The following is a 27,050-nucleotide window of genomic DNA, read 5'->3' on the forward strand; positions in this document are numbered from 1 at the left end:
TTATCTCCTTTTCTTTTCTTTTCTTTTCTTTTTTTTTCTTTTCTTTTTTCTTATTACAGGCTATTAACAAGCATATTTTGGGGGATGTGCTTGTTGAATTGTTTGATGAATCCCCGGCTGCCCCAGTGTCACGTCTATTTCAGCACCATGGACAGAGCCTATAGCCCACTACACCCTCCGCTTGGACCGAGACAAAATCACAGGCACAGTAATCTTCTATAAATAATGCATTAAAAAAAAATATGCAAGTGGACTATTTGGCCAAAGGTTGAATATCCTTAATAAAATAATGTTTTAATGAAAATTATTTATATCCTTGCTATTTCATTGGGATGAATTGTTTAATCCAAATAGTATTAAATATATACAATTAATTATTAAATACTGGTGTTTTTATCATATTGCTATTTTAAACAAGCAATAAACCACAAGGTATTGAGTTACAGGGACTTTACCCCCTTCACTCAGCTTCTGTTTACTCGTGGTGAAATCATTTTATCGCACTGTTTTTCGTGGCTTATTGGTTTATAAGTAGCCTACATAAATATTCACGAATATTATATAAACTTATCCTAAATCCAAGCGTATAGGCTACAGCGAGTCCTGCTTATATGATATAATGTGTACAAAAATGCTTATGTCGCAAAATAGGTTTCGCTTCCTCCAGTCCTCAAATGAAAGTAATTCAGGTAATTTGCTGTAGTTACACATTAGTTGGAATTGAGATGTGAGAATGAGTGCATCACATGACTGCAGCACATCCACCTCACCGCCCCCGCCGCTCCGCTCCATACACTCAATGTAAACACCGTTAGCGCTCCTGCTTTGTCTTTGAGCCTGTGGCTGGAGCTCTCGACTCACTATGCCATGGATATTTTATGGCAATACCAGTTCAGGATCATTTTGCTGGGGGACTCGACGGTGGGCAAATCATCTTTGCTTAAGAGGTTCACGGATGGCATATACAGCGATGTAGCGGACCCTACGGTCGGTGTGGATTTCTACGCCCGTTCAATAGACATCGAACCAGGGGTTAAAATCAAACTACAGCTGTGGGATACAGCCGGACAAGAAAGATTCAGGTTAGTGCTCTATTCATAATAATAATAATAATAATTATTATTATTATTATTATTATGTTCTGTCTGCTGGCTATGTCTCCATGATATATGATTGAATGTGAAGCCTACATCACTATGATTTTATCACACATAATGACGGCAAGTAACGTTAGCCTATCCATGCATGCTTTTGCGATATCGTTGGTTGTGTAATCTTGCAGGGTTATGTTCTAGGTTAGCCCTTTATATCATAGCCTATGATTCTACTTTTATGTGCATGCCTATTATATCATTTACCTGCTGGGTTCACATTCACAGGCCTACCAATGAATGAGTTAAACTGGCTCATCTCATTGATTTGTTCAAGTGTCATATGCCTCACCTGTTTGTATTCAGTAATGAGCGTGTTTGGTTTAGTACTGTCACTGGGCTCAGATCCTGATGTCTCTGATCAGCTTACCCAATTTTTGAAGCACCGCTTGCCTTAAGGGAAGCACACACATCCACCCTCAATGCTTTAAAGGACCATTCATGAAATGTAAAAATCAACCACCACAAAAGCCTCTCTTGTTTTTATATGTATTCAGAATGATCAGACTCCCACTTGGTTTTTCCACATATAGGCCTATCATGCACACTAAGCACAAATGGACACTTGGGTTCTCTGCTCAACATCCTTTCAGATATATGATCTATTGGCATTATTTGCAATAATTTTAGTATGGATTATTGACCAGACACCTAGAAACAAGCAACTGCAGATGCAAAAATGTATATAGAAAGTCACACTGCTTGAATGCGTGCCAGTGCTATTGCCACAGTGTGAAATGTGAAATAGACAAATTAAATAAGGTCAAAGAAATAAGGAATGCATACATTTCTATAACATCAGTGCCCTGCGAACACCCTTTTGCAGTTTTAATGCTGTATACTACTCCTGATATGATCTTATGTTTGTGTAATAGATTATTCCAGTATGAGTTTATTCTCATAAATATAACTTTGATGCAACTTATAAATGACTTTTTAAATTACATCTTGCAAAATCCATTCAATATCATTACGCTGAGATGTCTGCTAGGTAGCTAAGTTAAATTACACAATTAATAATTAAACACAACTGAAGCCTCAATGGTTTCTGGTTTCAGATGTAAATGAGCAAGGAAACAAATTAGGTATTAAAAGAATTGTCTAGGTTCTACAACAACTGTAAAAAAATAATATATATATATAAAAACAATTAAAACAATATGCCAGAAGATTTTATGTAAGTGATTATATAAAATTCTTCAAGAGCTTCACATTTCTAACACAATCTCACTGCAATTTACAATTTGTAACTATTTTGTGTTTTGGCATTTTTATGATCCCAATTATACGTTTTTTCTACCCCACTGATAGTTTGACGTAGGAATGGAGCTTCGTGCTTATTTTTTCGATTGAGCTTAACTTAACAAAGAATCTTGGAATTATTTGGTGCATCCATGTAATCATAAGAGACTTGAAAATATTATCTTCTTTTTCCCCTCAGGTCCATCACTACTTCCTACTATCGCAACTCTGTTGGCGGGCTCTTAGTATTTGACCTGACGAACAGGAAGACCTTCGATCATGTGCGTGAATGGCACCGAGAAGTCAGCGAGCACATCCTGCCTCATCACATGGTCTACATCCTGATTGGCCACAAGAGCGACCTGAGCCGCGACCGCAAGGTGACGCGGGACGAGGCGGAGCAGCTGGCGGCCGAACTCGGCATCCGCTACGTGGAAACTTCAGCCAAGTGCAACAGCAATGTGGAACGTGCTTTCGAGCTGCTCACACGGGACATCTATGAGCTGATGAAGATGGGTGAGATCTCCACCCGTGACGGCTGGGATGGGGTCAAGAGTGGCCTCACCGCTAAAGTTCTTTATCCAGCCGAGGAGGAGGCGGAGCGAGAAAAGAGCTGCAACTGCTGACTTCCACAATCCACCTGTAATTGCTCACCTGTGTATCAGTCGGTCGTTGCTCACCTCGGCTTTCACTAATGTGTCGCATCATGGTCACTGCCTCAGGGCCTGGACCGCTGCACTTACCTTGTTGTTGCTGTCTGAGGTTGATGGTACAAGCCATTCAAAGGTGTAGTATATTTAGGCTTGCATAGACAGGCCCTGCTTCATATTGTTGAAATTCACCCCTGTTCTGAAGTTTGCAGCAATCTTGTGGATAACGTGTGGATAACATTTTTTACATTCTAGTTTGAGCTGTATCATTGTACTTCCCATCCTCTGGAGCTATTATGGTTTATTTGGCTTGTTCGTTTCCCTTTAATCATTATTACTGTGATACCATTACCATTTAAAAAAAAACATCTAGTGATTACAATCGACACTGTCCGTCCACTTACAGATTTAAAGATCCCATAAATTGGCTTGACAACATGGTTTTCTTTCCTGTGTTGACATTTCTTATTGAAGCAGGTTGTTGGAGCTGGACAAAAGACTTATCCAATAGCTTTTAGCTTATGTTAGTGCTGTGAACCATGATTTGCTACTTCATATTGCTAGTCAGTTGGCAGGTATTAGGAGGAGGACATTGGAGAGCATTTGACCTGACAAATATGTCATCAATATTATTTGGCCCGTTTCCCTAGTAGCAGTAAAATTCGCTGCTACTTGGACTGAAAGCGACAAAACTTGGACTGAAAGCTACAAAACTCCCATTTTAGATAAGAATTTGAGACAGTAAGGACAGTTGTTGGCTGGTAGACATCATTTCTGGGTAAAAAGGCAAGACTAAACCTCCTTTCTAACTAATCGCTGAGTTTGCAAATGTAATTACACAATTTCATCCATTTCTGATTCATTACTTTTTTATACCACTTTGTTATAACAACCCAACTTCTGCAGACATTATTATGTGCACCAAACCAAAATATTTAATTGTAATAATTCAGGAAATAATCATAATTGCAACATATTTTAAATTGTCACCTGTTCATGGATAAATACATATTTTGTCAAGTCTGTTGATGTAGTATTTATTCTCCAAAAGCATCTAAAACCTAGTGATCTGCCCATCTAGACAGCATTGTAGTGCATCATAGATGAATTCCTTAAACAAAGTTGACTGTTCCAAAAAACAGACAGAACAATTATGCTGCTTCTAAGACACAGTTTCTAGGCAGCATCATGTGTATCATCCAAGATTAAGTCAAAAGAAATGTTGATTATAAATATATCTTATTCAATGCTAAAAATATCAATCTAATTAAATGGACTGTTTTACCTCAAATTTGTGTGTGCTATGTATGTTTGTGCTTATTACTATCCAGTATCATTAGCTCAGCAACACGCAACAAGTTGCAGTCACTTACCCACTTACAGTCACTTACATATGAGGTTCCATTGGTTAGCATGTCACCTTAAGCCCAAAGTATCAACTTTACGACACAAATAGCGTATGCTATATGAAACGCATAGCCTTTCAAACTATACTCCATTCGTAGCGATAGTACGAACACAGGCACAGACACATGCGAACTGGAACATTTCATCCTTGTTCGGTGTCTGCGCTATTTCTCCAGAAGTTATGAGCGATAACAGTGTTTTTGTACTCAAAATACTTTGTACTAGAATTGCAGGTATCTATCCCCCAGATTCATGCAATGAAATGTAATTTGGTCCAACTTAATTTGATCAAATACAGCTTAAATGAAATAGATACATTTATAATTAGATTTTTTTGTGCTTGTCCAGCTCAAACTAAAAAATTTCATTGAAAAATAAATGATGTCAAAATGCTTCCAATTTTGCTCCCCCTATATATATAGACAATAGACAAAACATAGTTCAGGCGTTTTTAACTAAAAGTCATAAAAACAGGTATAAAACAGTTATTTACTGTAAAACAGCCTAAAATATTAGAAAAAGGAAAAATATCCAATAGCTGAATTGAATAACATTCAGTATGATGAATAAACATCTGCTGTTTGTTAATGAATTATTGAATTCAGCAGATGCTTTTATCCAAAGCAACTTACAAATAGGAATACAACAAGAAACCAAACGTAAGAAGGCAAACACAAGAAGTGCTAAAAAAAAAAACATAAATTTAAACATTGATCAGAATAGACTGTCAACAGGATTAGTGCTCATGAAAGAGATGAGTTTTCAGCCATTTCTTGAATATTGTCAGGGATTCAGCTGTCCGGATATAGGGTTAGGAAGATTGCGCATGTTGGAAGTCAAGCCAGAAGAGCATTGCAATCCAGTCTAGAAATGACAAGGGTCTGGACAGGAATGTCTGCTGGTCATCAAAGATTACCAAAATATATTTGTCTAAACAGGATGGAATTACTGATGAGCCTAGATGGATGGTGTAATTATGCTGAATCGCAGGAGTGGCTGAGAAGAGATTCTTTGTTAGATTGAGTTGCAGGTGATATTCTTTGCTGAGATGTCCGCCAGACAATGCAAGATCAGTGCAGCTACCGTCAGATCGTCTACCTAAGATGAAAAGTAAAGTTGTGTTTCTTCACATAGCAATAGTAGGAGAATCCACGTGCCTGTGTTATATTGGATCCTAGTAATGTATAAGAATATATGGAGAAGAGTAGGGGTCCTAGCCCTGACCCTTCAGGTACCCCCATGACTAGTTGATGGGCTTTGTATTCCTCCCCTCCCCAGTAAACCTTGAAAGACCTATGTGAGGTAAGCTTTGAATCAGCAAAGTGCAGTTCCTGTGATGCCCAGTGATTAAAAGGTGGACAAAATTATAAAAAAAGGCATAAACTTCATACTTTTTGTGTGGAGGGGCATGTCTCTGCCTTATTCACAATCCTAAAAAGAAGATAATGACATAAATAAATACAATTTTTGACTTACTATCAGTTGTCACATTGATGTTCAGTAATGCCACAGTGATGTTCATCAAACTGTGAAAGAAGATTTAAAGTGCATTTGAATACACATATGACAGCAGAAGCTTTTGTTTACATGGTTTTATGTTCCCCAACTCTATATTCACCTAATATGACAGACTGTACATTTCTCACAAGTAATTAAACTGATTTCATAGTAATTTAAAAGGTTTATTTGGTTCTATTGTCTGATAAATATTACATAGAGAATTGGAATAGGGGGAAAACATGGAATATTTTGCCTTTTATGTGTCCTGGTTTTAATATATCAACAACATTTAGACCTGGTTCTCTATGTTATTCTGTTGAAATATTCTGTAAGAAAAATGTCCGATGTGTCATATTTAATAAATATATATATATGTATAGAGAGTTGGGGGACATATTTCGGTTATCGTTCTTGGTGTGAATGGGCCTTTACACTGAAGCTATTTCTTCAGACCAGAATATCATACAGACTTGCAGATGGGCATAGTCTAAAAGCACCACTAAAAATCTAGTTCTGTCTACTTATATTGAGGTGTAACTCACCAACACCAGGATCTTGTCTCATGAACTGACTGTACACTGTATGACACTGATAGTCTCTGAGTAATGAAGACCATGTGCTATGCCTACTTTAGATCAGGACAGAGGTACAGCTATAAGACCCCCATTTCAGGACACTCCCCATTCCACCAGCATGTCAGCAAGACTTCAGTTATGCCTGCTGTAAAGAGATTTTGCATGCAGCATAGCTGAGTGTCTTAGCTCCATCATGTGCTGACGGCTTTACTGGGTGTGTTTGGACGTACATTTCTGAATGGCTACATTTATTGTAAATAGCAGCAGGGAACAATGTACTTAAATGTCAGGTGAGTGTTTTGGTGGAAGCTAAAAGGTTTTTGTGGCTTAACCGCAGGTCAACGTAACGTCTAGTATGAAAATCGAGTTTGGGAAAGTCTTCTTCGTGCCAGCAGAACATAAAATTATGAACAATAATTATCCTGAACACAGCTTTTGATTTTACAGATCAGGTATGAAATTCTTCCAAGCTGCCAAGATCTTCTATGTAATAGAAGTTGATCATATCCATTCTGCAGACTTCCCCTCAGAAAATGCAGGAGGAAAATTGCTGTAGGAAAATCAGGTTTCTGTGCTCATTTTCACTCCTTTGTTGTGCAGATGAAAAACCTTCTAATAAATGTGAACGAATTAAACTTTTACAGTGAAATGAGTTAATAACTCAATCCATTTAAAGTTGTAATTCTAATATCGACACATTCAAGGGTTTCTCTTCTCACCAAACATTATAACTTATAAGACACTGGGTTTATTTTATACATTTTGATATTGGATTCCAAAGCAACAAAAACACAAAGAAAGGACTGTGGACAAATTACTGATCAATCTGCTAAATATGAACAATTTAAACAAGTTGGGAGCTGTGGATTTTATGTATAGGAAATTATGGCGATGATAGATTGAAGTTAATAGAATGAGGTTAAGACTAAATTTATCAACAAAACTCACACATGATAATAGTGTGACTAAATGCAGTGTGAAAAGCCTTGTGGAATCACTTTCTGAACATGATATTTCAAATTCTGATGAGTTGAGTAAATGAGGTTATTTTACATTAGTAATAGTGTGTATACATATATATATATATATATATATATATATATATATATAAAAATATATATATATATGAAATATGTGACCACACTGCTGTTGTGTTGTGGCCACTGAACGGTTTTGCACAATTTGACAAGTTTCTATGGTAACTGCATTCATTAAATATGTACACAAGGCATATTTCTGCACATTGCTCCTCACATACTATTTCACAGATAAATACATTTTATTAAACAATATATATATATATATTTCCCACAAATCTTTCAAAATGGTGGTGCCAAATACTTTTTACATGCCCCCTTGTGGTCTATAGAGAACAGCTCTATGACTGCATTTTAAGAAAATGGGTTGGAGTGAAATGAATAACAATGATGTTAAATAGCTAGTGTAAATGAAATAAGATAATTGTGTATTATAGATAGAGAATAGGACATTAGTATAAAAGCAGGATTTTCATTAGTCACCCACTATAAACACTATCAGCCACTCACTGTCGATTCTGATCATATAAACACGTCTGTATTTGTCTACCTTTAGGGCTCATCAGTGATGTGGATGAGCAAAGTAAAACGTATTGCAAATTTTAAATGTTAAAATCAACTGTAATGAATGCTAAAGCCAATAATAATGATGTACATCAAGCTCTGGGCATTGTAAACTGTCAATATATTTGCATTGTGATTCGGTAAATCTATAAGATTCAATATGTTTCAATAAAATTAGCATTAAGATCTGTGTTCTCATAATCTCTTGCAGTAGTTTGTTTGTTTGTTTGTTGTTGTTTTTGAAAAACAAGCAGTGCACTATGACATGATTTCACCATTGTGAAAATGTACCAAATTACTTTTCAGTTATTCTTTCTGCAGGTTACTTTGTTATGCCAGTGGCGGAAAGTGAAGTAGGTGCATCCCAATTCACATACTTCTTTATATGCTGTATTTAAAAACCTCCCCTATATCCTTACACTACTCCACTATAGTCCACTGAACGAGTGAATGAAAACGAGTGAGTGATATATGAGTGCACTCAATAATGTACACTATGGGTTTGGACACTACAAATGTCTGCCTCCTCAAATAGTGAACTATATAAGGGATTGGGGCGATTACGAACACATGCAGCTGTTCATCCCATTTATTCAATGTGTATGATTCCAGGTTTTTCAGAGTTGACTCCAACTCCCATTGTTGAATCCATTTACTGAATAATGTAAGATTGCAGTCGTTAATGCACTCTTAATATTTTTCCCCCGACACAAAAGCCTTAAATTACCCTTATTTAAACAACACACTTTTAGTGTGACTGTCCAAATAGTCCAATTTAGGGGATGACTTTACAGTGAAATGATGAGTATGCTTGCTCTCAATGTCATACCTAGCCGTTGCTGATACCTAATTTTACAGAGGAAAAAGTCATGAGAAACAGCCATGGTTGAATATTATGTCAGAATCAAATATACAAGAAGGTATTCTTTAATTAATTCATTTCATTATAATGGTCTTAAAAAGCTGCTTGAACAGAAGATATATAAAAATACAATACAAAAATACCTGATGTAGCCTACACTTACTGATGGTGGTTATTCTTGGTGTGAATTTTTAGATGATTATGAACACAAATAGCTTATAGGTATGTGTGTCGAAGCAGTCGTGGCCTAATGGTTAGCCAAAGGTTGCTGGTTCTATTACAGTACCGGCAGGAAATGACTGAGGTGTCCTTGAGCAAGGCACCTAACTCCTAAACGCTGTATTAATTTGATAGTATAATTTATTTCACTTCCCTAGACCCTAGCTGTTATTTACTTAATACGATTCGAAAGCAATAAAAGCTCGTCTTACACACATTTCATACATAATATATTAAAAAAATTACTTAAAAATATTGCTTTGGTCAATGAAATACACGCTTCTTCGCGGGAGGCGTGGGCGTAATTTGCAGGGGTGTCGGGTGTGGTTTGTAGAACTGCAGATGGCCGCCGAATAAACGTGAAAGATTTGGAATATAGAAAATGAATGCTGAAGAAGCCCAGCAGTAGTTTGGCAGCAGTATGCTTCTTAATGCTGCAGTGTTACCAAGAAACATTTTAATCCTTGGGGTCAGGAATAGATATAATTTACCTATGCATATGACCATGCATTCTCTCTCACACTCAATCACAATATGAAAAACATTTACAGTAGAACGAATTAATAATAAAAACATTTTAACCTCTTAGATAGTTTATTATTATTAGATGATGTTTAAAGTGTGTAATTATATTCTCTTTCTCCTTTAAAGTTTGTTTGTAATCAATAGCCAATCAGACAACACCGACGAAACATCCAGGGTTATGTTATTGGCTAAAGTGCCTGTCAATCATCCCCGTTACCGCCCCAATCCCATGATGCTTCATTTCAGGATACATTTCTACTCAAGTGTTTCGAGCTAATTTAGCGTATTAACCAACAAATATATATATAATCTTGTACAATTTATTATACAGTATACAATTAATGGGGAATTGTGAAGTATAATAAAATGTATCGTTGTTTTGACTGTCCAGATAATTGTTACCCTCGCTGAGACGCATTGACTCCCAGAATGTGAGGTCCAGCTAAATAACATCAGCTTAAAAAGGGCATCTGCCGTGAATGGCATAGCTGTGAAAGGGATTCTCTGACACAGTTACGGAATCGCTATCAAGAGATTTCGGATGCACAATTTTTATAATTCGGAGCTGCTAATGACCGTTGTTCTTGGCGCTCCAATCTTACAAATGTAAAAGAAAGATTAAAACTTCAAAATAATGTTGCATGGAACTAATGAGTAATATAGTAGGCTACTTTTTTTTATTAATGTAACTATAGTTTGTGTTTATATTTATCTAGATGAGAATTTATTTACTCTCTTAGCAATTAGAGTTGTTATAGAGCTTTTGCAAATATACTTTTGATGTAGACTGTTGCGAATATTTTTATTTGAGTGGGTGTGTTAAACAATTTTTTTGGAAACATTACTGTAATTGTATCAGATGATATAATGAGGGATTACCATATTCAAGTACAACGCATACATATGGTACTGCAGCTGCTTATTTTTTTATATTTAATGTAGATTGGGGTGGATTACCAAGTTGCAAAAAATAGTTAATACAACCCAGTTATTATTTTTTTTTATGGATTTTCAAATGCTTGTAGATACCAAGCTAGTGAATTAATGAGTTTCAACAGGTAACGTTATACTAATATCAGCGTGTACAAATATTTCCAGTAGATCCATTCAAGATGTGTTCAAATTGTACTACACACAAGCAGACGCAGAGCAATTATTTACAGGAAACTTATTATAGAAACAGTGACTTTTTAAAGTTTTAAACTGTACCATAACATCACAGCTACTTTAACTGATACTGATAATGCCATTATCTTGTATATTTTAGTACGAGCAGTCCTGTGTGTGCTGTAAAGTCTCTCATGGCTTGAGCTGGAACAGGGACGAGCTTGAGCAGGAAGTGTAATTCAACAAACTGCGCATGTTCACTCAAAGCCTCTCGCTATGTAAGGATGACACCGACCGCGATCTAAACGGTAAGGCCAATCCATCGTATTTTAACCTCTCTAATGTAACGGTTAAACATGACTGCGCAGCGGAGAACTTCGTCGGGACGTCGACTAGAGGTGTTCGCGGCTCGAGTGGCAGCGGCAGCCCCCTCGAATGGCGGAGGAACGTCTTGTCGTTTGTGTGTGTGCGTCCCGCCGCACGGGAGACGTCATGAGAACAGAACACCGCGGCGCGACGCCAGCGCGTCATTTAGATACAGTCCGCCCGTACGGCCAGCGAACGCTTCATGAATTAGCCGCGCTTGAGGGTGTTTGAGAGTGTGATGTTTGTTTGTAAACACGCACATTCACCCACAAACAAACAAGCAGTGAAATGAAGGTGTGTGTTAGCATAGCACGTTAGCATCACGAACAGCAGATGAGTGTTATTGAAATGGCGCAACATATGAAGAGCTAAAATGCTAACTGAATTAGCCACCGAAGAGCACAACACTTATATAAGTGCAGTCGCTCAGAAACATTCTCCATGGCAACCAAAACAGTTATCCCCACAATACGATAGGTACAACAATTATTGTTGCTACTGTTAAATCATAATACATGCATGAGGGGTCTCTTTCAAACAGTGTAATACTTTTTTCATTTAGGTAAATACATTTTTGACAACAGGTGGTTCTTAATAACACCAGTCACTAAGTATGGTATTTTGACGGAATCTGTTGTTACCATGGTATACAGAACTACCCCGTTTTGTGGTAACGTTACAGTGAATGATATCACACTGTAAGTAACGTTACTATGACGTACTATGAGGCTGTACGATGTTCATATTCATGTAACGTTACAATGTCACCTACTCTAACGTAACATTGTTTCAAAGAATACCATGGTATGCGTTTAATCAGAACATGGTATTACCCTGTACTTGTTATTTTATCTGATAGCATTAGCAATGCAGTCATTTTGTTTAACAGTCTTCATTAGACAGATATATATATATATATATATATATATATATAAAGCAATAATTTGATAAACTAACCTATGTTTATAATTTAAAGCACTCTATATCCTGACATAAGTATACATTATTGTAATTGAAAATAGTTTATGTAAAACATTTAGTTATTTTAGTTAAACCATACTTATTTTAAATGATATATTTTATAGTTTTATATTTGTTTATCTAAATAGTGAAATGCTTGGTCATGTAACAGTGACTTGAAGTCACTTTTCATCTCAGGCCATTTTAATAATGAATGGACCACTGGTTTAGGTTCGGGTAACTAAACTGGCTTAAGTCTTGGAGTAAAAATTATTTAAATGCACATTTTCCTTATTTGAATATTATGTGCTTAGACACTAGCTTGAAGATTTGCCTTATCACACAGTCCACTTTCATTTGTTCATACTGAATTAATGCTACAGATGAGACCACTGTATAATCTGTTGTTTATTATTGTCTGCGGTCTGAGTTACCGTCTTTGAGATACCCTGACACCTTTAGTGGGTCTTCCAGTTGGGGGATGTGAAAGATTTAAAAGGGTATCTGCTGTGAATGGCATAGCTGTGGGAAGGGATTCTCTGACACAGTTACGGAATCACTATCAAGAGATTTCGGATGCACAATTTTTGTAATTTTAGGCTACCTTTGATCGATGTTCTTGGTGCCTTGATTTATAACTGTAAAGAAAAGAAAGAAAGATGTATAAAAGCAATACACAATGGTGTTATAAATTGATATTTTCCACGTTAAGCTTATGTCTCCATTGTTTATGTGTTTAAGAGGTGGAGCACATTATAACATTTATATGATTTACCACATATTTGGAATAACACGAAGAAATAATTTTTGCACAATAAGACCAGGACCGTGGTTTAAGAAAATGATATGGTCAATGTTGATTTTAAATGTCGGACATATCAGGCAAAACATCTTCTGAAATATAGGCTAATCAGTAGTTTAATGGAATATCATGCATATTATTATTATTATTATTATTATCATCATCATTATTATTATGTACACTACCGGTCAAAAGTTTGAAATATTATGATTTTGAAAGAAGTCTGTTTAACGAAGTCTTATGCTCACAATGGCTGCATTTGTTTGTTTAAAAATACAGCAAAAACTGTTATATTCTGAAATATTATTACACTTTAACAGGACTGTTTTCTATTTTAATATATTTTTTAAATGTAATGTACTCCTGTGATAGCATAGCTGAATTTTCAGCAGCCATTACTTCAGTCTTCAGTGTCACATGATCCTTCAGAAATCCTTCTAATATTTGGTGCTCAATTATTATTATTATTGATATACTCAATTATTATTATAATAATCTTAATTATTCCAAACATTTGACCGGTATAGATAAAATATTCACCAGGAATTTCATACTCCTCAGTGTTGAAGGAGAGCGCAGGCTATGGCAGAGACAGAAGTCACTGTGTCCGTGGAGGACATGGTGATGATGAAGAGCACAGAGGAAGAGGATGTGGAGCCTGACAACCAAAGCAAGACTCAAATGATCCTACAGCTGCAGCCCATCACAGCTGGGTAGGTGTGAGGATCCTAAACTAGACAGCTAGGTATATCAAAAGAGACACGCATATAATAATACTTTACATTTCATATTAAACAAATGACTCTTTAAAAGGACCGAAACATCTTAATTCTTGGGAGTTAACAGGTGGAGATTGATGTTATAGATGGATGTTTTATGTTTGTAGGCTTGGAGATGAAAGCAGTGAGACAGATGCTGCAGTTGTGGCAGTGGAGACACAAGGTAACCCTGTCCCAAAACTTATTAGTGATAGTATTTGTATCATGTCAGTGGGTTTTGCACAGCCAAGCACCACTCTTATGTTCTTCATTTAATGTAGTCTTGTAGTTTAAACAGTCAATAATTAACATCATAATTAGACTGTAATCTGTCTGTAGTTTCCTGCAAACGCGTCTTAGCTGTAAAAATGCTCCAAGCAGCGGATTATGCTTCAGTTTCTGTCTCTAAATACACCTTATGCAGTTTTCCCACAATACTGTTGTGTGTGTGTGTGTTATGTTCAGATGAGGCATCTGCTGAAGGAGAGGATTTGGAGCTTGGTTATCCCATTACATGTGGCGAGAGTAAAGCCATCCTTCTATTCAAGAAGTTTGTCTGCCCAGGAATCAATGTCAAATGTGTGAAGGTTAGTGTCGTGTAGACCTTAATGCTGCAGATAACAGTTGCTAATGTGTTTAATCTGGCTTTCTCTGTTTCTCTGCAGTATGAGGATCAGTTGATTAGTCCAAAGCAGTTTGTGCACATGTCGGGTAAAGCCACTTTGAAGGACTGGAAGCGAGCGATCCGGATGGGTGGGGTTATGCTCAGGTAAGCATAAGCATTCTGGGTCTCTTCAGGTCAGACCTCAGTGCCAGCTATCAGTGTTTGTAGTTTTTATGTGTCCCATTACAGTATTGGTAGCCTTTCATAGCATATCATATATTTTGATAATTTTGTTTTTGTTTTTTTGTGCCACTTTATATTAACTGTATTTCCCCCAGTTTCACAGACAAGGGTTAAAGGGGGTCGCACACCGGACGCGCAGCTCGGCGCCGCGCCACGCAGCGCCACGTCTTTTAAATTCGAACACATTATTCTCTATGAGAGTACACACACCGGCGGCGTCTGTCCACGGCGCCCAGCAACGGCTCAGGACCGTGTTCAAAATCCTGCCGCGCCACAGAGCGCCATTTACATAGTTTTATATTAAATTTACATTTATGTGTCTCAAATCGTAGTTAATGTATATACGGACTTAACCCTGTGCAGCAATATACATTTAGTTTTATATTTATTTACAGAAATCAGAAAATTGCTGATGTTATTGGATTTTCAGGTGAGAGTTGTCCTAGACGTGGCGCAGTGCGGCGCTGAGCTGCGCGTCCGGTGTGCGGCCCCCTTAAGCCTAGTCCCAGACTAAAATGCATGTTTGATCTGTTTTAACTGAAAGCAACTTGCACTAACATATCTTAAAATATGTCAATGCCATTGTTTTGTTTCAAGAGACACACCAGTAATGTTTTTTCTAAGGCATGTTTATAAAGGCTACTTAAATATCCTAATTTGAACTAAGGCCTAAGTCTGGCTTAATCTAACTGAACTACTAAATTATTAATTTGATAAAAGGCACATGTTGTGTATATATTTTTTTTACATTGTACTCATATTTAAAAAAAACCTTCATGTAATTACAGCTGTAATTAATTTCTATAGCTACATCTACAGTATAGTTACACTGTTGACCCTTTCCTTACACCTTAACCCAGCCCCGATATACTCGCGCCAAAGTTCTTTTTCGTTCTTTGTTTAGGGGTAAAACGAAGTTCGAAATACGTGAGTAGCGATATACTGTTAGCGAACATCCAACGCTGCCCACACTGCTGAGAGTGACGGTTAGATGAATATGTAAATGTGTGGTGTGCTCTTTCCTCTCAGTAACAAAATAAACACAACAAAACTGAGAAAACAGCAAGCATTTTAATAAAGCATAAGAAAAACATCTGATCATAGCAACGTGGTTATGTGGCACTCCATATACGTCACGTCACGTTTATTTATATATCACTTTATACAATAGATTGCTTAAAATCAAGCAACTTTACCGTATAAAACATGAAAAACAGTGTCAGTGTTTCGTTTCATCAGAAGTACTACTTCATTTTCTACTATAAAGCAGCTCTTCAATGTGTTCATGTTTTCACTCAACCGACTGAACAGGCCAAATGAACCAGAAAAGATTTTCACGTGAAAGAAGGAGGAGCCTCCGCAGCCCACCTATTACGTGATTACCACGGACCAATGGTAATACAAAGGTGTTTAGCAGCCACTTTGGCAAGCTGTTTCAAACTCCCAAAACGAACTCCAAACAAACTTTGTTTGGGCCTGATTTTGTTTGATATGACGTCACGTCAGTTCGTTCTTCGATTTCACTTGGAAGTGTATCAAGGCCTTTAAACCTAACCAAACCACCAAACCTGTCCCTAACCTTACCAGTGTTTTGTGATTCAACATGAACACAATAAGTACAACAATTTTTTTGATATAGCTGTGACCTTTTTTCCCCTTTGTAATGTTAGACACACTTTGTTTCTGCTTCAAATTCATTCATAATAAATTTTTTCGTGAGTTATGTTACTTTGCTGTGCTGTTTTAAAAGCTGTAGATTTACTCTGTTGAGTCCAAAACACAGCCCTATTCTTCAATAGCAACCTCATAAAACAATTTCCACCGAAATGTGCCACTCAAACTGAAGATCAGATTGAAAATATCAGAGATCTTGTAAAAATTAACGTCAGCCACTCCAATGGTTTATAAAGGTATGATCACAATAGTTAAATTAGCATTAGCACAGCATGGAAAATTCACATAACCAACTTTGAGTGAAGTCTGTGTGGGGAACTTTTTTTCACCCTCATGCAAAACAATCGCACATTTTCCTATTGAAATGACTGGATATCGTCCTCTAACTTTCGATGAGCTCCGGTAAATGTGACTGTTCTGTTTGTGATTGTTCTGATGGATCTGCAGAGCGGTAGGTGTTACACACAGACAGGAACACAACAAGCTTTGACAGCTTTTACTACATTTTACTTGTATCATTAGTTCTTCCAGATGGATCACTGTCTAACATCTGAAACTCAGTTGTTACAATAGATCAAGGAAAATTCCCCACTTTGACCCCTCCAGATTTTTCAATAAAAAAACAAATATTCTTCAGCGAAGTATTAGTCTTAACCTCTGAAAGCTCTGTGTGTGTGTCATGTAGGAAAATGATGGACTCGGGTCAGCTGGATTTCTATCAGCACAGCACTCTCTGCACAAACACCTGCCGTAGCACCAAGTTTGACCTGCTGATCAACAACACACGCTTCCCACCGGACGGCAGTGGGCTCAACACACCCACCACAGCTCAGGGTTAGAAAACACACACACACACACACACACACACACACACACACACACACACACACACACACAGACACACACACACACACACACACACACACACACACACACACACACACACACACACACACACACACACACACACACACACACACACACACACACACACACACACACACACACACACACACACACACACACACACACACACACACACACACACACACACACACACACACACACACACACACACACACACACTCACTCACTCACTCACTCACTCACTCACTCACTCACTCACTCACTCACACTCCAGCTGGGTGACATAGTTACCAAATATTTTTTTTTCAATATTTGTTTTATCCTTTAAATTGATAAATGACTTAAGCGATAACAATGATAAGCTCTGGACATTTTTACTCGATATGGATTAATCTAACAGCGTTTCACAAAGCAGATATAAACGCAACAAGAGTTGTGTCAGTGCATGTTGTTAATAAGTGTTTTCAGCGTGTCTCTGTGTGAATGAACACACAAACTCACACACGTGACGCTCATGGTGTTTTCATCGTCTGTCGTCTCTTGAATACACAAACTTCATCTCCAGAGCTGCTTTGAAAGTCACTTCACAAACTTTTCATCGTTTTATTTGAGTAAAACTACCATCAAATACACATTGAAACTGAAACTAAAACTGACAGATCTTCACAACAAACCGTCAAAATAAAAGTTAGGTTAAACTTCAAGAAATTATGACAGAAATATATCACTACTGCAGTCTAAATGTACTTCTCAAAGTAATAATAATAATAATAATAATAATAATATTTCTAAGGAATATCATACAACCAATATATTTTTTCATCTCTGTTTTAAATGTATAAAGTTTGTGCTGCATCTAATTTAACAAAAAATTAAAAAATACTTTTTTGTTGTAAATTAATTGTTATATTTTCACTTGATAACATTTTAAAAGCTTGATTGAATTGTTAAAGTGTATATGAATTTGTATGAAATCATAACACACAGAATCCACCCCGCCCCAAAAACACGGATTTCATGGAGCCATAATTTAAAATGTACTCTGTGGAGTTTAATTGTGAACAAACAAGTTTACATGTTTACATTCATTCTCAAAGTCTAACAAATATGTGGTTAGCATTTCCTTCCTCAGGTGGGTAAATCAATATATCATGATAAATATCGATATCGTATGATATGGAAAAAAAATATTGTGGCCATATCGCCAAATGATCAATGCATATTTTCCACATAATTTGCAGTAAAAAATGTTTTTGATTGTTTTCATTTACCACTATAACAATACATATTGTGTGTGTCCTGCAGGGCATGTTTCTGTGGGTAACGGATGTCAGATGGCCACAGTAGAAGAGAAGAAAGAAGACGTGATTGGTACTGTGGAGTGGAGCCCAGCCACCATAGAAGCCTCGGAGAAAAGGGACACAAATGACATCTCAGGTAAACACAGCAAATAAAACATTCAGAAAGTCATGTAGTCAGTGCTTCCCATCAAACATCACTCATGAGTGTCATACATAAATGATGTTGGCATCCACAGATGTAATAAATGCTATACTGTGTGTGTGACCCCTAGATGAGACGCTGAGTTTCTGGAGGGGTATCGCTGAGGTGGGGATGATGGGGGAGGTGGTGCCTAATATCCGCTCAGAGCTATTGGGTCTGCTGAGAGGAGTTCAGCTACGCACTGATCAGAGCTCTCTACAGGATGCAGGTCAGTATGTCAGAATATGATCCGTGCCAGGTTTGTCTAATCCAACAATACCTGCACAATATCAAACTCTGCGGCTCTACTATTGGAGAAAGTGGTCAACTTAGATCACCTTTGCCTTGATAAGTTCACATTATAGCCTTGGCATTATGTAAGAGTTGTATAACTGTCAATTGCTGTTTACAGATACCACAAAAATGACCGTAATACCATAAACTGAATCCTACCAGTCACAAAATTGTCTGTGACATTCCTAAACAATTTTTTTTTATTGTGAACTCCAAAAATAGATCAATTCAAAATTAATGTTTAATGGCAAACATGTTGAAGATTAGCTGACAGGCTTTCAATGAATTAAGTTGTTTATTTAGCAGTTAATTTATTGTAGGAGCCTAAGACTTTTTGCAAATATATATATGTGTATATATAGGGATGCACCAAGTCCGGTACCGTTACTTTTTTTAGTACTTGCTGATACAGAGTACCAATAGCTGTATTTTTATTGCCTTTTTAATTTTTAAATATACTGGGCAGAGAAATGAAAAGAATATGAATCTAATTAGTTGGCTTAGCAAATAGATATTTCCATCAGTTATTTTCATGCCTAATTATGCCTGTTAAAATGCATTGTATGAGCTACTGTTACTTTCACTGTTCATATTATTGCTCTATCATATTTCATCTTTAATTTAATAGCACAGTGAATATTTAGAGCTGCTCCAGCAGAGCTCAACCAGTCAACCAGTCTTTTGTTGTTAGATTAACATTGAGGACAAAGACAACAATAGGTTTATAAGGCTGCTGTCACTTTAAGAGCTGCGTGTGTCCAATATACTGTTACACACGCGTTTTTCTTTTCAACGGTTTACGTTCACTTAACTGACTGTTTCATGAGGATACTTGCCTATACAGGCATTTTGACATTATTTTCTGTGAATTTGTCCGTTCATGTGCAAAAAGACGTGAAAAATAGCTCGATTTAAAAGGCTATCCGTGTGCTGTGCGAGAGGCCTTTTTCTGGGCGCGTGCTTTCGATGTTTGCGTACAGAAAACTTGAAAACGTCATGTCTGCTGTTTGCTATGATGTTTACACGAACACAGTATCGATGCATCCCTAATATATATTGAAATAAATAATATAATACATTTAAAAAAATAATATAACCTTTATACTAGGACTGTCAACCAATTTAAAATCTTTACTGGAATTAATAAACGTAATTAACTTACTTTAAAGACAGGCTTCACAAGTCTTCAATTAACCCCGTAAGTGTATTTTCTTTTTGGGGAAAATTAACCAAACCTTTATTTTCAAAATCTTGTAGCCTGTAGTTTAAATAGATGATTAGAGATCCATGAAAAACACATTTAGTATGTCAAGTTATTTTGTTGTGTTGTTATTCAGGTGCAGTGGTGAAAGTGGAATGTGGCTTAATATGTAGTTTGTTTTTTGTATGTGTGCATGAGATGTGATCATCACATGGTCTGTCTTGCAGAGATTGCAGTTCTGAGCAACCTGGCACAAGTCTTTAACCTGCTAGACTCCATCAAACAAATTGTGAATGTTCGACGGCAAATGACGGACCCAGAGCAGACACAGATGCTCCGAACACTGACAAGTGAGTGAAGTGACCAAAGGGAAGTAGGGACATTTTCACACTGGAACTTTTGGTGTGGCCTGTTGGACATGATTAAACTGTTCCTATTAATTGTGATTGATGTAAAAATGATTTTTAAAGACACAAGTGTCACAAATATTAAATCTCTATCACATTTGAAAATAACACACCACCTACAATAGATTCATTGTTAATTCAAACACCCACGCAATCTCTTTCCAAAATGACAATGATTCGGTTGTGTCTAATAAACCTTTGACAAAATCACACCACAACATTAAAATCTGCGTTCGCACTGCTGCTGACCCAGAGAGTGCAATTGTCAAGTATAGGTATGAAACAGCGTCACAAACAATCTTTTCAACCACACATTATCATTATTTCTGTGTTACTAATATTCATATTATCACAGAAGTATTGGGATAAAAGTTTATAGTTTGGATAAAAACACTGATATCTACGGAAGCAATCAAAATAGATCAAATTACCTTTTGTTTACATCGTTACACCAGCAGGGGGATATGGAAGTAAAATAATGCCAAATGTTCTTGAAACAAAAAAGCCTGTTGAATTGCACTACTTGTAAAAATAGGCATTGCATTAACCATGCAAGCATTTTAATGCATTGTATTTTTAGGGCTTGCATTTTTATGGGCTGAAATTCAGCATGGTTGAATATTTATCTGTGAATATTTCAATTCAAAACATTTCAAACACATTTTCATTATTAAAAATTCAATAATCCATATTCACCTTTCATATTTCACTTCCAAAATATTCAAAATGTTTAAAAATACAACCTAAAATATTCAACAGGCAATTTCCGGTCCATTTTATTTCGCTTTGCAAATTCGCTTCCACAAATTCAGTGGTTCAAATTCGACAGAAAATACTACGTTGACATCCAGGAGCTGCAGGAAAACCAGTAGATTGCCGAGCATACTCTTCATCTGCTGTTAGTCGATCTCACCAGCAGGTGGTGCAAAAGCACGTGTTGTTGACGAAGACCAGCAACAGTTAGAACTAGCCATTCATTCATAAAACTCATTTACAGCAATCTAAGTGTATTTGTGATTATTATGACGGCTGTTTTATGTTAAATTCAGTGTCTTCACGGTAACTTTTCCTGTGTAGCCTACATGCATCTTTCTCTACCGTGAACGAGATCATAATGTTATTCCCCGATGCGGATATACAGATCCAATGTTACATTTTTGAGGTTGACATATATTTCTCTTGGTTGTTTAGTTGCCTTAACTTTATATTGTGGCGATGTGCTGCATGCAGGCTATTGGGTTTCCCTCAATACTTCAGGATTCCCCTGCTGGACATATAAAACGCTTAACGTAGCTTAATGGTCTAATTACAGTGATTTAAAAGACCAAACTCGCAGGCAAGCAGATGGCCTCAAATAACGCGCAAAGCTTAATGCTGAGCGTTTCCCAGTGATAGACTGGCATAAAGTTGGCTTGACGTCACACATTTAGGGACCGTCTCTAAAGTGGATACGACATTGTACACGTTTCTAACTTAAATTGCATTTGAATAGAACGACTTACAGTCATAAAACCAACTGTAAAGTGTTCATGTAGTGTCAGGCATAATGCACACCGTTTAGATTTTTGATATTTATTCAAATAAATTTAAGTTTGCTATTGAAGTTAGAAACGTGTATGCCAATGTTGTATGCAACTTTGGAGACGGTCCCTAAATGTGCGAATGTCCAATGTCAAGCCAATTTTACATTTAGGCTACATTTAGTAATTTAGCAGACGCTTTTATCCAAAGCGATTTACAGTTAAACTAACAATAGGAGGACAACAATTATGCAAGTGCTATGACTCTTCCCAGTTTAAACTAATGCAATACACGTAGGCATACTATATAGGCTATATATAGGCCTATATATATATATATATATATATATATATATATATATATAGAGAGAGAGAGAGAGAGAGAGAGAGAGAGAGAGAGAGAGAATAGAATAGAAGAGAAAGTGTTAGTATTAATTGATCAAGTGTTGATTTTATGCCAGTATATCACTGGGAAACGCTGAGCATGAAACTTTGCGCGTTAAGTTCATATTCTTAGTCCATCTGCTTGCCTGTAGCCTATATAGTAGCCTACAGCCTACATCCCCAATAAGGTGCGAGTTTGGTCTTATATCACTGTATTAGTCCATTAAGCTAAGTTAAGCGTTTTGTCCCGACGGAAGGGGAATCCTTGAGTATGAGTATTGAGGGAAACCGATTATAATCCCGGAGAAAGCTGATAACATGTAGGCTACACAGGGAAGGTAACAATGAAGTTATTGAATGAAACATAAACACAGCTTTTGTGTCTTTATCATCTTTTCCGCATATAGACTGACACAGATAATCATTTTCATTTTATGAATGAATGGCTTGTTCTAACTGTTGCTGGTCTTCGTTTACAACACGCGCTTTTGCACCACCTGCTGGTGAGATCGACTAACACCAGATGGAGAGTATGCTCGGTAATCTACTGCTTTTCCTGCAGCTCCTGGATGTCAATGTTGAATTTACTGTCGAATTTGAACCACTGAATTTGTGGAAGCGAATTTGCAAAGCGAAATAAAATAGACCGAAAAATGCCTGTTGAATATTATAGTTTGTATTTTTAAACAGTTTGAATATTTTGGAAGTGAAATATGAAAGGTGAATATGGATTATTGAATTTTTAATAATGAAAATGTGTTTGAAATGTTTTTGATTGAAATATTCACAGCTTAAATATTCAACCATGTTGAATTTCAGTCCATAAAAATGCAAGCCCTAAAAATACAATGCATTAAAATGCAAGCATGGTTAATGCAATGCCTATTTTTTTCAAGCAGTGCAATTCAACAGGCTTTTTTGTTTCAAAAACATTTGGCACTATTTTACTTGCATAGGGGGACAAGTCAAGTGACTGTTACAAATTTATTTTTCATTGAATCATTCATTCAAGAGATTCGTTCAAAAATGCTGATTCATCCAGTAATGAAATAAGTGAAGTCTTTGAGTGAGTCATTGAATCATTCATTCCAAAAGATTTTTTTTAAATAACAAATTTTAAGTTGTCTGTTCAGAATCGTGAGAGAATCGTGATCTCTATTTAAAACAAATCATGATTCTCAATTTATCCAGAATCGTGCAGCTCTAACCTACAGTAAACACTACCCTACCCTACCCTAAACCTAACCGATAGTAAACGAGAGATGAAAATGCCATTTTAGCTTGCTTCTACAAGTCTTTGAGCCCTTTTATCGAGCGTCGTACCTGACCTGTACCAGGTGAGCTCCTGAACAAGTTTAGTGCATTAGAAAAGCCATACATGTGGAAGCTGGTTATGCGATGCAAACTTTAAAGTCCCCCGTAGTCAATAATTTTATCCCTTAAAAAAAAATTCCTTGAAAAAAAATTCTTCATGCCTTGAAATAGCTTGAATGTAAGTCTACACCCTTGCCTCATTTAGTATTTGCGGTTCTATGAATATGCAAATGAGCCCCGCCTCCACTCATTCACACCAGCTCAGAGATCCACTCGTTGACGATCACACGTTGACGTGATTGGTTACAAGGTAGTTTGTGACGTCAGAAACACCAGCGATTTCAAACCACGTTTTTGAGACTGTCTAAGTCACTGCAGTTTTAAAGGGGTCATCGGATGTCCATTTTCCACACGTTGGTATGATTCTTTACGGTGTTCATGTAAAGTTTGTAATATACTTTGGTATGAACTTTCCTCAATGGTTGTGTAAAACAACACCCTTTTTACCTCCGCAAAAACAGCTCTGTTCACAGTGATCTGTTTCGGTGCATGTCTCTTTAAATGATAATGAGCAACTGCTCACCCCACCCCTCTCTTCCATGGGAGGTGTCGAATGGCTGAGGGCAGAAATATGCTAATATGGGACAGTCCGTCAGTGGTCGTGGGCGGAGCATGAGCATTATGACATTATAGTGCTCAGAAAATCCAAACGGCTTGATTATTGAGAGTGTTCAGACTTTTTGAGGATTAAAAAAAGGAGTGAATGGATTTTGTTCATTGTATGGTGGTTGTGTCCACACACTGCAAAGACACATTATATGCAAACACCATATAAAAGTGAATTTTGCATCTGATGACCCCTTTAAGGAGAAAATAATCAGCAATGGTGTTAACTTATAAATTTGGTCTTAAAGCATATTAAAAACACCACATAGATATATAAACAACATTTAAAAGCTTGATTTTCACCACAGGGGGACTTTAAAATGTATTAGTTTACAAATATACAACTGAGCAAAAAAAGTTTGAACCGAATTCTTTATTAACCGATAATCTACCTCTGTAATTGTAATTTGTGTGAAAATGGATAAATGGAAAAGTTATTGGCACAATTTCATGCCGACTTTATGGGGGTTTTAGAGACTAAAACTTAATGGAATCTTTGTTCCATTAATTTTCTATTATCACTATAAAGCTGCTTTGAAACAATCTGTATGGCAAAAATCACTATATAAATGAAGGTGACTTGACTCTGCTTCGCATTATGCCAATTAGAGCACTTGTTACCCGTGCTAAAATCATTGTAACACATAGATTATTGTTTTAATTCTTTGAAAACAACAGTGTCTCTTTCTCTTGTGTTTGTTTAGCATTGGAACAGCAGGTAGAAGAGCAGAAGAGGCAGCAGTCCCTCAGCTGGTCGTCTCAATCACAGGTCCTTAGCAGTCTGGTTCTCCCCTCCACCCCTCCAGCCAAACGCGCTCCCAAACGGCCCCGCCTCCAGCGGCCCGCCTCTACCACCGTGCTCGGCACATCCATAGCCCAGCCTCTCACCCTCCAGCCCCAGCAATTCACTGTCATTTCCCCCATCACCCTTTCATCCATCGGCCAGTCGTTTACAGTGGCTGGCCTCAATCAGCCATCTAATACGGTCACCCTACATGCTCTACCCGCAGGCTCGCAGCTCTTCACGCGAATTGCTGGAGGTTCTGATGGAAAAACCGAAGCCATTGCTCTCCATCCTGCATCTGGGCTCACGTTGCTGGGCGCCACAGCCATGCAGGACCACGCACAGCTTGGGACAGTCATGAGCCCCGTCGAGCTCGTCCAATTGACGCAGAAGATGACTTCTGCAGGTGTAGCCCAAGACGGTCAGGTGGTCGCAGGTACGGTTGTGATGCAAGACGGCGTCGTCAGGGTCGTGCAAGAAGACGAGAACCAGGATAACACCACCTTGATTGAGATAGACCCGGCATCCGCTGACCACAGCGTGAGCGTCATGGAACTGCAGCTTGAGGGAGACGAAGCGGGGGACGGTGCAACCGTAATGGAAGGAGGCGAGGAGGTGGTGCAAGGCGAAACAGAGGAGACAGGGGAGATACAGTTGGATGCCAATGGTCAGTTCCACAATTTGCCCATTGTAGTGGTGGAGGAAGAGACACAGGACGCCGGCAAAGCCAAGTGATTCACCGACATGCTCACACAAACCGCCCTCAGAGACTGACGGACCGAATCAGACAGGGACGGGGATTGTGTCACCCCAGGTGGAGTGTGCTTTTGCCCTTCCAGCAGTCTTGTTTTTTCATTACTTACTTCCTGCACAGCCAAGCTCAGCTCTTCAAGCCTGCCGTGTCATGTATTTGTAAAAGCAAATTCAGTATTCCTTTTTTACACGTAAAAAGCAACAGTTTATGATGTTTTGTTAGAACACATTCAGTATTTGCTTTCTGTTTTTGAGTGTGGAAGTTTAGGCACTTATTTTCCGGTTTCCTTTTGTTTTGGTGCCAAAATGTCACATAGTAGCCATGTCCAGATTTCAAGTTCATGACTCTCTGATCTGAAGGTGAAGACTGATATTTAAGACACTCCCATAATAATAATTTACACTGTCTGTGTCTCTGTGTGTTTTCTGACATCAGGGTAAATGGCACTAATGCAGAGTTCTTCAACCCTGCTCCTGGAGAACCACTGCCCTGAAAAGTTTATTTATAAAACTATATAGAGTTATAAAACTCTGCAGGATAGTGGGTCCCCAGGAGCAGGGTTGAATCCCTCTGCCATATTGTTAGTGATATTTTAGCACAGTTGTTCTCAACTCTGGTCCTTGGCACCCACATCCCTCCCTTATCTGACAGACTGTGTTCAATTCATGCAGCTCTCTGCTAATGATCTGATGATCTGAATTAGGTGTGTAAATAAGGGAGACAAAAGAGCAGTGCTTTGGGTCCCAGGCTCAGAGTTGAGGACCCCACTGTTAGCACATAATGAAAGATGTGTTAAGAATGTTTGTGAATGGATCATGTGTGTCCTTCACTGAAAATAAAATAGATATTCCTTTTCCTGCGAGTTAAATTGTAAATGATTGTAGAATGCGGGATTGTGCATTTTAAAGTCTGTTACTTTACTGAGTTATATATTTTTTTTAACAAAAGTAGAAGCAAAAATACTTGATTTGGAGGTTTATAAGTGCAAGGATGTATTAAAGTGATCAAGAAACAGTAAAAACATTTATAATGTTAAAAAAAGTTTTCTATTGAAAAAAAGTCCATTAACTGATATAATGTTAATATACCAATCTACTAAAGTACTAAAATCTGTTTTGTACCTTTATAATA

General features: G+C 37.4%; 2 protein-coding genes across 5 annotated transcripts; both read left to right on the forward strand.

Annotated features, from left to right (window-relative positions):
• Positions 1-782: 782 nt before the first annotated feature.
• On the forward strand, positions 783-5,134 carry rab42a (RAB42, member RAS oncogene family a). The gene is made up of 2 exons (XM_084422709.1): positions 783-1,082; positions 2,593-5,134. The coding sequence occupies exons 1-2, from the start codon at positions 868-870 to the stop codon at positions 3,017-3,019; spliced, it is 642 nt and encodes a 213-aa protein (XP_084278835.1). The 5' UTR covers positions 783-867; the 3' UTR covers positions 3,020-5,134.
• A 5,866-nt stretch (positions 5,135-11,000) lies between these two features.
• gmeb1 (glucocorticoid modulatory element binding protein 1) lies at positions 11,001-26,774 on the forward strand. Of its 4 annotated transcripts, none has more exons than XR_014629160.1 (11): positions 11,001-11,147; positions 13,529-13,680; positions 13,854-13,909; positions 14,191-14,312; positions 14,391-14,494; positions 16,932-17,080; positions 18,419-18,550; positions 18,687-18,824; positions 20,318-20,440; positions 25,086-26,375; positions 26,478-26,774. XR_014629160.1 is itself a non-coding variant. In XM_084423186.1 (10 exons), the coding sequence occupies exons 2-10, from the start codon at positions 13,550-13,552 to the stop codon at positions 25,898-25,900; spliced, it is 1,770 nt and encodes a 589-aa protein (XP_084279312.1). In that variant the 5' UTR covers positions 11,001-11,147; positions 13,529-13,549; the 3' UTR covers positions 25,901-26,774. The 4 variants fall into 4 exon arrangements, 2 of the variants coding, with proteins under 2 accessions (XP_084279312.1, XP_084279313.1); XR_014629161.1 differs by having other exon boundaries at positions 25,086-26,355; XM_084423186.1 differs by having other exon boundaries at positions 25,086-26,774.
• The last annotated feature ends 276 nt before the right edge of the window (positions 26,775-27,050 follow it).

The sequence above is a fragment of the Rutilus rutilus genome (assembly GCF_951802725.1).
Source record: "Rutilus rutilus genome assembly, chromosome: 11".
Classification (NCBI taxonomy): Eukaryota; Metazoa; Chordata; class Actinopteri; order Cypriniformes; family Leuciscidae; genus Rutilus; species Rutilus rutilus.

Bases quoted from the DNA above. Each gene is read 5' to 3' on its own strand.
- rab42a (XM_084422709.1), top strand. From the start codon at position 868: ATGGATATTTTATGGCAATACCAGTTCAGGATCATTTTGCTGGGGGAC. The intron at 1,083-2,592 runs GTTAGTGCTCTA...TTTTCCCCTCAG, and splicing joins GCCGGACAAGAAAGATTCAG to GTCCATCACTACTTCCTACT.
- gmeb1 (XM_084423186.1), top strand. From the start codon at position 13,550: ATGGCAGAGACAGAAGTCACTGTGTCCGTGGAGGACATGGTGATGATG. The intron at 13,910-14,190 runs GTAACCCTGTCC...TGTTATGTTCAG, and splicing joins TGTGGCAGTGGAGACACAAG to ATGAGGCATCTGCTGAAGGA. The intron at 18,551-18,686 runs GTAAACACAGCA...TGTGACCCCTAG, and splicing joins GGACACAAATGACATCTCAG to ATGAGACGCTGAGTTTCTGG.